The 12,382-nt window shown below is 37.1% G+C and overlaps 1 protein-coding gene across 1 annotated transcript in view; it reads left to right on the plus strand.

Moving 5' to 3' along the window:
* The window catches only part of LOC107687064 (KH domain-containing, RNA-binding, signal transduction-associated protein 3-like), a 168,446-nt gene extending 156,909 nt beyond the window's left edge, over positions 1 to 11,537 (plus strand). Inside the window, exons 9-10 of the mRNA XM_016484212.1 lie at positions 7,300 to 7,419; positions 11,404 to 11,537. Of these exons, the coding sequence (XP_016339698.1) occupies positions 7,300 to 7,419; positions 11,404 to 11,537 (254 nt within the window). The remainder of the gene's footprint in view (positions 1 to 7,299; positions 7,420 to 11,403) is intronic.
* Positions 11,538 to 12,382: the final 845 nt, after the last annotated feature.

The raw sequence follows: 12,382 nt of genomic DNA on the forward strand, positions 1-12,382 counted from the left end.
AGAGAAAGAAAAATTGAAATCGCATCATATGACCCCTTTAAAGCATTTGCATTTCATGACCTGATAGTCAAACCGCCATAAAGCTGCTTGGATGTGCAATTAACCTGACAGGATGATGAAGGTGTCCATATTGTGATGAGTTTATCTGCTCCGAGAAAATATACAATATGAGGACAGTTAAGTACAGAATGATGGATAATGCAGCATGAGAAAAACAAGCCTTAGAAGCCATAAGTGAAAGGTTTTACTAGTCATGCGGGGACACATGCAGGATAAGTATAGTAAACTCCAATCTGATTGAAATCAAATAGATCTCCATTAAAATAAATGTGTTTTCTGATTATGTACAGTATGAGAAATAGTACGTATTTTCTGTCCTGTAGTGTAGAGTTTCTACTCAAGATATTTTCTAGGATTTATAAGTGTACAGTAGTTTTCTGTGTTATAGTTTGTGGACACAGAGATGATAAAACTATACGAAAAAGCCAATTTCCACCATGGGATAAAAACAATAAAAAAGGTAATTGCAACTTATTTCACATTTTTAACTTTTTTTCTAACTATCAATTCTGACTTTGAGGTATTACTTTGCAATTGTGAATTTGTAACTCGCAATACAAAGTATAAACTTGCAATGTACTGCATGACGTGACTTTTGGTAAATTAACTATTGTCACACTGAACGACATTTTAGTGGCATCTTCTGTAAATCATGGCAAGAAGAATCATATGATATGATTATGATTAGATTTTTTTTAGAAAAAAAAAAACTTTTATTGAGTCATTGTCTGCTGTGTATTTGTAAGTGGATATACAGTAGTTAAGTGTTAAGCAAAGATATCAGTTTTCTCGTGGCGGTTTGTGAGCCGTGAGTGAGTCATGTCATCCGGTTATGGTATGTACGTCTCTCAGGAATGCTAATTTGGCAGATATGCTCCTGTGTCCTTGTTTCTCAAAATAATTTAATGACGAACCCGTAATGACTGGAAAATGTGAAAAGGCCGTCAACTCTTGATGTGGTCCTTTAGACTGCTCTCGATTACACAGAAGAATAACACAGCTGTTGTTGAATGTGATGCTTACATGGAACGATTTTTAATTAAAAACGTTAAAAAAAATCATGGTCAAATGTTCCTGATGCAATGAATCATTAAATATGAACTGTTTGAGTGCTTAATCAAGAATTTTAGGCAAATTGCTGTAATGCATGGCCTCAAGTGGTGGATTGCTTTAATAAAGTGCACTTCAATGTTTAATATTAATATGAAAAAAACTAATCAATTAGATTTGTTTTTGTTTTCTGAGTCTTTTGATAGGTAATTACAATCTGGCCTCATGTCTAGATTTGTCTTGAGCAACTTTTTGCCTGCTTTTATTGTCTATCAAAACTAGGAAGGACGTGAACAGAAGGGGGCAGGGAAAGGGAAAAAAAAAGATAGAAAAGTGACTTATTAAACCCGCAGTTTGATATGACCAGTTCACTTTGCCGGAAGCTGTGAGCTGTTTTGGCACTGGCTTTCGGAAAACAAAACAAGAGGGGCATTTATTCTTCAAAACGAGTTAATGAAGAAATGTGGAGGCAGCGTTCGGCTGCTCAATTAGGAAAAAAGAAAAACAAGATGGGATTTGCAGAACTTGAGAACACAAGGCTGATTTTCAAATACAGCAATTTTGTGCCGTGCGCTGAAATCAAATTATAACACTGCTTTGATTTTCATGTTTGCGGCGTGGTGTTTCTTGTCTGCCATGTGGTCTATTTGGTCATGAATTAAGGTAATTGTGAGGTTCGTCTGAGTTTATTTTTGCTGCAGATTTGTTCTGCATTTGTTTTGTTCTTTCTGGCTCTTAGAGCTGCGAGGAACAGTGAGCTTTTTTCCACACTGTGGGTTTTCGCAGCATATCAATCCTGCCTCCGCATTTCAGCATGTTGAAACCACTGCTTACACGGCCTTTGCTGTCCATGATAGGGAGTCAACAGTGACAAACCGGAACGTTTGACATTACCCTTGACCAAGGACTCGAAAACCCCAGGAAAACATACACACACACAAACACCAAAGTGCTCCCTGAAACCTGCGCAATGTGCTAATTTCCCTGTGCTCTCATTTCCTGTCTTCTCTCTCCTATTTCTCGTTTTGAATATCACTGACCAACATTTATGAAGACAGGAAGAAGGGTGTCAACCTTGCAGTGTTAATTTTGACAGCAAATTCTGATTTAGTTTTAGTCATAGTCTTTTGACTAAAATGCCATTTAGTTTTAGTCATATTTTAGTCATCTGAGTACTCGCGCGCTGTCAGATTTATCCATATGTCTGCTCTTCTCTTACTCCCACATATTGACATTTTTTAACGTTTTATGCGACGTGCAGCAAGTGTATCTTAGCTTATGTCCCGCCGGTTCATATGTACGCATCTAACCTCCGACCCACGCAGCAGATTCGTTCTGAATGAATCTCTTCCCAAATCGTCCCTCCCTAACATTTTCGTCTCGTTTTTGTTTGTTGACAAAAATGTCAATAGATTTACATCATAGTTTTTGTCATTCAAAAAGAGTTTTAGTTCGTTATCGTCTCGTTGTCGTCGGTGAAAAGAAATGTCGACGAAAATTATGTCGAAAATTATTTGTCAACGAAATTAACACTGCAACCTTGTTAGACTGCAAAATTAAAGTTGCATTGTTTCAAAGTGTAAAACAGTTGTTTGTAGCAACAGATCATTCCTTCATTATTGTGACATACATTGGAGTGTAACAGATTATCGAGTAAAAGAAAAAATGTAGGGTGGAGACTTGGTCATGTGCTTTGGTTGTTGAGTGGATTTTGGCGTTGCATTCCAAAGTAGACGCAGATGAAAGTGCGCTTGCAGTACACAATATAGACAATATATGCATCATCTTTTACTCTCTGAAAGCCTGCATCGAACTGTCTTGTTTAAAAACAAATCTGCAGTAAAGTAAAGCAATCAAACAGTGTTTCACTGACGCGATCTGGAGCCCTTTCCTAATGTTACCCTGTGTCCGGATGCGAGGGGCGCGACGCATCTAAAGACAACAGAACGTATTACAATCAGTGATTCTGTCTACACTGGATGTGGCACGGATTGACATGACAAATCCCCGACAGTAAACTGATGTCTCATTCTATTTCTGACGTACTCCATGCGCTCGTGCTTCTTTGGAAACTAAAGAGAATTGGATCTGCAAAGTGATGCAACAATGCTTGCGTCCGATGTAGATATGGTGTTAAGATCACAAGGAAGGCAGTTCAACGACTGTGTTTTTTCTCGACTTACACTACACAACGTCTTGTAATCCTTGGAGGCATTTCTATGGGTTTGTTGATGGTGTAATGCTGTATTGGCATCTTTCTAGCATTTCCTCTCCTCCTATTACATTTGTAATCAGTGGGTGGGGCTAAAGAGGCAATAATGTAGAAATAGCCATTGATTATCGGCAGAGGCGGTCTTTCATCACACTCTGACATCATAATGTAACAAATTCCAAAATAAGTCGTTTTACCTACTTGGTTTCAGTAAAATTTTTTGAATTAGAGGATTAGTTCACTTCCAGAATTAAAAAATCCTGATAATATACTCACCCCCATGTCATCCAAGGTGTTCATGTAATTTTTTTTTTCTTCAGTCGAAAAGAAATTAATTTTTTTAAGGAAAACATCCAAGGATTTTTCTCCATATAGTGGACTTCAACAAGGACCAATGGGTTGAAGGTCCAAATTGCAGTTTCACTGCAGCTTCAAAGGGCTCTACACAATCCCAGCTGAGGAAACTAGTGCAAGATGAGCATTTGTGGTTAAAAAGTATATTACTTTTTATTTTAACTTTTTTTAAAGGGGGGGCACAGTGCTGTTTCATGCATTCAGAGTTGTTTACACTGTTAAGGAGTTGGATTCTCATGCTAAGCATGGACAAAGTTTCAAAAAACAATTTGGAAGTATTTCTGTGCCAAAAACCTTACCTCCGGGTTCGTACAAGTTTCGGAGAGTTTTTTTCGATCGTGGCTCTTAATGACGCAAACGAGGGTGGAACTCCTTATATGGGCATTTCTCCCGGAAGCACGCACCCGCGCACGCATCGACCAGAGCAAGAGCGAGATCGCGCCCATCAACGGGCTTCGTCCGGCGGCAGCGCTGCACGCGACTTGCTCGGGAAGAATATTTCCAATCCAAAGAAGTGTGTTTTTTGGTTGTAAGCAGGGACGCGGGAAGTAGGGGTGTTGAGGGGGCTGCAGCACCCCCTGTTTTCACATGGTTGCAAATGCAACGCCAAGTTTGTTCATTTAAATTTATTCAGTTTTAGCATTTAATAATTTATTTGTAATGATCTCTGAAATGTAAATTGTAAGTGGGCTATAATAAACCCATGTTTATCTTTATAAACATGATTAATTTTACTTGTGATGTTTTCTATATGGGATGATTAGCCTAATCCTCATGAACACATGACGCATGATTCAGAACTGTAGATGGTAAGTGAAACTACATCAAATGTCTGTTTTGTTGGCATTCGGCGCCCAAGCGCTCGTCACTCTTTAACTCCGCCTACGGCGTGCCTCCAGGAGCTTGGCTTTTTTCAGAGAGAATCATAAAGCTGTATCTTTCTTTTATAAATATGATAAAACTAAAGACTTTTTGGAGATATGAAGGATGCAGTACTACTCTATAGGTACTCAAGATTAACATGAGATTGGGTGAAACTGTGTGTGTTATGCCCCCTTTAAGAAAATGACAGACGTTTCTCTAGATAAGAGCATTATTCCTCAGCTGGGATTGTGTAGAGGCCATTGAAGCTGCATTGAAACTGCAATTTGTACCTTCAACCCATTTGTCCCTGTTGAAGTCGACTATATATTTCCTCAAAAACCTTAATTTCTCTTTGACCAAATAAAGAAAGACATGAACATCTTGGATGACATAGGGGTGAGTAAATGATCAGAACATCTTTATTTTGGAATTGAACTAATCCTTTAACAAGAAAGTTTTGAGTTCTGAAAATTACGGGATGTTTTTTTAGTACATTGACCTCTTATATGTCAAAAAGATAAAGGGAAATTTGATTTATAATAACTATATTTTTAATAATCTAAATATATAACATAAACAATGCTTCCATGAAGTAATAGTTCATTACACTGTTTAAATGGCGTTTAAAAAGATGGCATATCAGTATAAAATTGAATCAACATTTGTTTACTGGTGTGTGTTTATTGGCTATTGATTTTTAGAGCTGTAACTCTGTGTATAGTTTCATTTATGTGGTGATTTGTTACATGTAACTTGATCACTGTAATGTGAAGCAGAAGAAATGTCCATTAAATGCCCATTAATACCGGAGACTAAGTAAAATGTAGCCTGATTTTGTCACCTCTGAATGAGAGATGAGAGATAACCATATCATGCTAATTACCAACAACAACAAAGCCTCATTATTATTCCCCGCATGTAGGGTCTTGCAAAGTGATGAGCCGCCGCATCTGACATCTCCATCATTACATTTGACTGACTCTCATTTCATTACCTTTGGTGTTCATGTGGTCGAGAAATTGCGCTTGCATGTAAAAAGTCTTGCCGTCAGCAGTCCCTGCTCTTTTGAGAGCCTCTCTTTAGCTCTGAAGGGTGTCCGGGATAATGGTGTTCGCCAAGACTAGCTGCGAGCAAACACAGTGTGTGCTGCACGCAGAGACAAACACCGACTACAGCATCTCAAAATGAGTTCACACCCTCAATTTGATACCTGCTATTCAGTTCTTCATGAGAAGCGCTGCAATATGCCGCTCAATTTTAAGTGTTGTCGTGTTGTGTCTTGTCGTTGTGGCCAGAATGTGGGAGTTTTACGGGAATGTTATTGCTAATATTCATATGCAAACTACTGCAGATGACTCTAAATAGACAAAAATGCTAATTTCACCAACTTTAAAATAGCTTGGATTTATTTAACCTGAGCTATATTACATTATCAGCCCAGCATGTTGTACTGTTATTGTCATCACTGATGAAGAAAGTCATGATGGGGAAAACAATTGTGGGGTGCTTGTGAATTTAATTCATTATAAGACTGAATGTAAGCAAGCGGAGATGGGCTATTTTCTCCCAGGATGATGCCCTGCCTCTGTGGCCTTAAAAGGATTCACTTCATGAGCATAAAGCTGTTTTGTAACTTTCGACAATTAGGACGTGCAATTATCTGTGCATGATGGTGTTTTCTTTGTGTCTTTTACTGTCTCCTTCTTGACTCTTCCTGAAATTGAGGAAACTGGTGTCGTAACAAATTCCTAACTCTTAACTTTTGATTTTAGCCTTTTAAAGCAATGAACAAATTTGGCATGCATGCATGCATAAATAAATAAATAAATGCATACATGCGTACATACATACATACATAAATAAAAAAGGACAATAAGTTGTAGATTTCTTAACTATAAACTCTGAAAGTAAAAAAAAATATATATAATTTAATCATAAATGTAATATACTAGACTTTTTTTCCAATTGTGACATTATTTTCAGGACAATTATGCACTTTAAAAAAAAATTTGAAATAAATTTATTTTAAATTAAAGTCAGTACAACAAATGCTAAAATGTTTGTATAAATACTTAAATCATAATTTATTACTGTTTTTCTTGTCACAGTAATGCCACTCTATGTATTGTGCATTGCAGTAAAAGTGCATTACAGGGAATAGTGGGATAAAATGAGCTCGTCACAACAAAAAAATATATAATTTAATCATAAATGTAATATACTAGACTTTTTTTCCAATTGTGACATTATTTTCAGGACAATTATGCACTTTAAAAAAAAAATTGAAATAAATTTATTTTAAATTAAAGTCAGTACAACAAATGCTAAAATGTTTGTATAAATACTTAAATCATAATTTATTACTGTTTTTCTTGTCACAGTAATGCCACTCTATGTATTGTGCATTGCAGTAAAAGTGCATTACAGGGAATAGTGGGATAAAATGAGCTCGTCACAACGCAAAACCTTACGAGTGTTTCTTTTGCAAAATATAGTGAATTCAGGTTAATTGGGACACATTTTCCCCCAGTCAGCTCAATGCTAAAACATGTCCCAATTTACCTCAATTCACCCCTTTGCTTTTTCCTTTTAATTTTTGGGGTAAATGTCCTGGACTCCTCTTTATGAGATCCTTCCAAATATGGGAATATTATTTCAAAGTTTGAGTCACAAAAACCCCCACAGAGTTACAGACGTTGAAACAAAGCACTCCCCGGTCTCGTCTATACCATCAGTCCTGTTGTGTTTCTTGCCCGAAGGCGAGCATGAGATGGAGAGCGAGAGAGATGCCTTCCAGCAGAGCATAAAAACGACTCCCTTCCCTCCAGGGCCAATCTGTCTGCGAGCCAACCCTCAGATTCCCTTTAAAGAGGTCAGAGGTCAGTGTCAGACTCAGCCCAAGGCTTTTTGTAATGTCTTCACATGATCTGACATCTTTTGCCGTTTGATATGTGTCCTGTCAAATCAACTTGTGCAGTATGAATGCTTACAGATGTATAGATCTGAGTAAAACCTAAAATGAGCCTTTATAACTTGACAGTTACATGAATTCCAGAGGCAATGTAGAAAGTAGCAGAACAATTTGACATCTAAGCATAACAAAATCATGTATTAAGTTAATGCAGTATGTGAGACTGTATACTGTCACAACAAAATATTTCTCTGTGGCTGTTGTAACCCCTGTTAAGCCTCTGTTATCTTTGGACTTTATTTTGGAGCTTTCTGTAAAGCCGCGGTTATCTTCGGACATCATTTCCTAGCATTCTGTTTAGCCTCGGTTATCTTTGGAAATCGTTTCAGAGCATTTCATAAAGCTTTGGCTATCTCCGGAACTTGTTTTGGAGGATTGCATGGTTGGACTTCATATCTGCACATTCTGGAGAGCCTTGATTATTTTAAATGTCCTTTTTTAAACTTATGACTCAAGTTGTTCCCAAAATTACACATAGTAATAGTACTAATAATAATATTTGTTATTTGTTATTTTTAATAATAATTTAACATGAAAAATTTATTTTTAATTATATTATAGTTTTTATTTTAATAATGTCATTAAATATATTTATTTCAGTTTCGTTGTTAAAACTCATATACATTAAATGTATTTATTAAATATATTAATGCCTATTTGTAAACATATTAAATGTGCATATTTTTGTTTCATTGTTGATTGACTGGGCCACAAGCCACAAGTATTTTATAATATTTAACCATAATCCAATAATATTATTTAATTTTATTATATTTAATTAATATGAGTAAATGAATATAAATCTGATTAATATAACCAATACGAATATTATTTATTATATATGGTAATATAAATATGAATTATATTTAATATTTATTTAATGATATTTAGTATTAAATATTTGCTTCATTTGAAATTAAGCTAATTTGATATGTTGTTATAGAGGAAGCCTGTCTGTAACCAGCAGCTTTAGGAGTGTTTCAAACCTGTTTCAAAGCCACCAATGCATATTCAACCTGTACAATGCTGAGATAATATATACCTAGGCTATATATTGGGGCAAATTTGAGCTACTATACCATATATAAGCTATACTGTGTGTGCAATGGATCTCAGATGGGGAGGAAAAGAAGAGATTTATGATACACAACAATCTATTATGGAGCTGAACATAACGGCACAATCTAAGGGAGGAAATGGGCTGGAAATTCTGTTCTTCATGCTGCAGTGATTCATCCTTCTGAGGGAAAGACCTCCACATCATGAGCCTAAACTGATCTGGAATCAGAGAGATAAATGGTGATATTGTGACTCCTCCATTGTAAATTGGACTAATGAGATCACTGTGAGCTGGTCAAGAAAAGGAAATGACATAACCTGTCATGTAATATTTCAGTACAAAATGACAGCAGATGACATGGAATTAAGACAGATTTACTAATTTGACATTAAAAAGCTCTGTCAAAGCTTTGTCTTCATTTTTTCCTCCAGAGATAGTCTGGACATTTTTTACCTTCATGAAAATGTTTAAATAACATGAGACGGGCTATCCAGGCATGTTTCGCCTAACCATGAATAACACGATTTTCCTGAATGACCTTTTGGGCGTTTTTGTTCCTTAATTTTACCCTTTTTTCCCCCTCATGTGTCTCATTTCCCTCTTTGCCACCGGCCGTCTCTCTTTCTCTTGTTCTGTCTATTTTCCCTCCGCTGAGAGCTGTGCATTGACACAGTTCAGCCTCGGGGGTGTAGCTTGGTCTGCAGCACTCCTCTATAGCTGGTCAAGGTTGTACTGAAAACCTAGTGTCTGCATTCCCATAATCCTTAGCGAGCAGGTTACCAGGAGCTATTTTCATTGCTCTTTCTCAGCTCTACTCCTGGTATTCCTTACCAAAACACTGACCTCTTTGTAGTCGGGGTGGTTAAAGATTGCAGACTCGAACCTAGAAGTCTGATCCTTGAGAAAGATGCTTAACCTCAGATTGCTGCAGGGGTCTGAACTGTACTAAATGTTGCATTTGATTAAAGGAATAGTTCACCCAAAAAGAATAAAAAAATTCCCTCATGCCATCCAAAATGTAGATGAGTTTGTTTCTTCATCAGAACAGATTTGGAGAAATTTAGCATTACATCACTTGCTCACCAGTGGATACTCTGCAGTGAATGGGTGCCGTCAGAATGAGAGACCAAACAGCTGATAAAAACATCACCGTAATCCACTTCACTTCAGTCCACACAGCTTTTTACAAGACGTTAATTGATGGACTGGAGTCGTGTGGATTACTTGTGTGTTATTGTATTATAAAAAACGTACAGTCCCCAAACTTTTGATTGGGAGTGCATATTACAGCAATACATTATTATTTTACAGTAGCAACTACTGTAGTATCTATAGTACTTTGTGTAAACTATGTTGTGGCAGAATGGAATCCGATCGCCAACTGATTATTCATTTTATATTATGCTGTTGACCAATTAGAAGAAGTGGATACTTTGTGACGAACTATTTAAGGAGGGGTATTTTCATGTGAACGGAAGAGGAAGTGAATGGAAGAACCTGAACGAACGTGAACGGAAGTGACTGGTGACGTGTGTGCTGTGCGAAGTCGCGAAGCTATGAAAATATGTGCTGCTGACTGAACAATGGGAGAAGTTCTGTGCTCTGGTATGAGAAATGAGTCCGCTTGGGAGGAAAACGTGAGGTGAAAGAGCGTGCAGTGACCAGTTTGTGTGGCTTATGCTTTCCTGGGGTTGGATGCCGTGACGGGGTGATCGAGAGTGCAGCTGGGACATGCAGACGCAAACTCTCTCTTTTGGCTGCCAGCAAAGGTGCGTGCCTGGGATTGTGCCTCACCGAATGTTCTCCTGGTCTGTGCTGCGAACTAAGCTCTAGCTACTCACCTGATACTTCATCTGAGGAAGACAGCGGCACCGGGTACAAACTGGACGCACACACATTACATGCACACACCACGCACATCAAACAAACAGACACGCCACCCCACACATACATGTAAGCATTTTTTTTTTCTTCAGTTTGCTTTGCTTTAACATAAAAAGGAAAAAAAAAAGTTTGAACGCGGAATTGAGTTGTAAATTCCATAAGTGAATGGGTTTGCTCTGACGAAGTTATTCTTCATTTATGTTTTGGGTGGTTGTGTTCAATCGTGACTGAGACTAAGCGCATACCGATGTATGGGAAATCGCCAGTGAGCAAATGTCTTAACCGTGATAATTGAAGCTAAGTGTTATGTTTTGCTGTGTTGGGGTATGTGATTCTTGATGGGTTTTCTAAAATAAATTTGCAAATGAATTTTTTTTTTTTTTTATTTGATTTTGCTCCCTTTCAAGTCCTCCATATGTACTGGTGGTTTTTAATGAGCTATCCGGAGTTAACCTATTGACAGGATTAAAGGCCTGTCTGGTGCCCGAACAAACAAATAAAAACTTTATAGAATAAATTGAGATTACATTTTATAAAGTTGAGCTGCTACCACCATTACAATGTGTACTATGGTAAATGTTTGTAAGGGGTTCTAATTCTCAGAACAACCATAATATAAAATGTATTTCCCTTTTTTTTTTTTTTTTTTTTTTTTTTTTTCTTTCCCCCTCATTTCTGTGTTTGGATTGAAATGTGTTTTTATATTAATGCAGTTCATTTTATAGCACTTCAAGAATAGCTTCCTTTAATTAAAGCCATATCTCACTAGGGGTCAAGAAACCAATGACACATTGGTCCATTTACCATTTTTATGTTTTAGATTTTTTTTTCAACCTTGTTTTCTCCTATAACTCACAGCTTAATTTCTAAAGCGTCTCTCCCAAAAGCTTTGGCATATTCCCTTTAGAAGGCCTTTTTGAGGTTCCCACGTGTGGCTCCTCACATCAGAGCTGTTCACGCCTCCTCTCGCCTCTGTCTCCTCTGGGGATTTACAGCGGTTTCTTCTGTCTCTGCTCTTGATCACACGAGGTGGTGAGGTCTTCATCGCAAAACCTAGAGGATGGTATGAAAAGAAACGTTGAAAGGTTCTAAGAAAGGCTGGATTGAATCCAGACCAGCTTTAAGGAGGCAGTTGAGGTCACATCCGGCGAGACTCTACTGTGCTGGGGTAAAACGGTTCAAGGGAATATTAGAGCCATATTAATGTTATTCTTTATGTGTCTAAATGCAAGCTCTAAGCCATGTGAGGCTTTGTAACCATAATTTTACAGGCTGTTGTAAGGCTTATTGCTTCTATAAAATAACAGCAACAACACTGCACTCTTAAGAATAACGGTTCTTTATTGGCATCCGTGGTTCCATGAAGAACCTTTAACAACCTTGGAATATTTCCATTCCACAAAGGGTTCTTTATATATAGTGGGAAAAGGTTGTTTAGATTGTTAATGTTCTTCACTCTAAGAATTATTATTTATTTATTTTTTTCTTTAAGAACTGTTCACTGAAAGACTTTAAGGCATCACTGCTAAGGCCCCCTTTTGCAACCTTTTGTAACAGTGTACAAATTGTTCATTAGTGTAAATTTAGATCATATTGGATATATACAGAGTTAGAGCAGAGTAGGAAACTTCAAATAAAGTCCTTTCTCATTGAAAACCCATTAGCAAAAATTTGCATTGTTGAAAAATGGGCTTTGAATATCATTTTATGTTGGCTTTATGACACTGTAATTTAAACAGCTCAGATCTCAAAGATGTTCACTCTTTCAAACAACACACAAATATTAGGTAAACAGATTTGTTGATTTATTTTGAAGGATTAGTTCTACAGTAGATGTTCTGTGACTCTTGGAGGATTGATAGATTCACATCCCCTACTCTTCATTTGTAATCAGTGCAGACTCTCAATCTAGTTTGTTACTGATATT

The sequence above is a fragment of the Sinocyclocheilus anshuiensis genome, unplaced genomic scaffold (genome assembly GCF_001515605.1).
Source record: "Sinocyclocheilus anshuiensis isolate Anshui unplaced genomic scaffold, SAMN03320099.WGS_v1.1 scaffold1641, whole genome shotgun sequence".
In the NCBI taxonomy this organism is placed as follows: Eukaryota; Metazoa; Chordata; class Actinopteri; order Cypriniformes; family Cyprinidae; genus Sinocyclocheilus; species Sinocyclocheilus anshuiensis.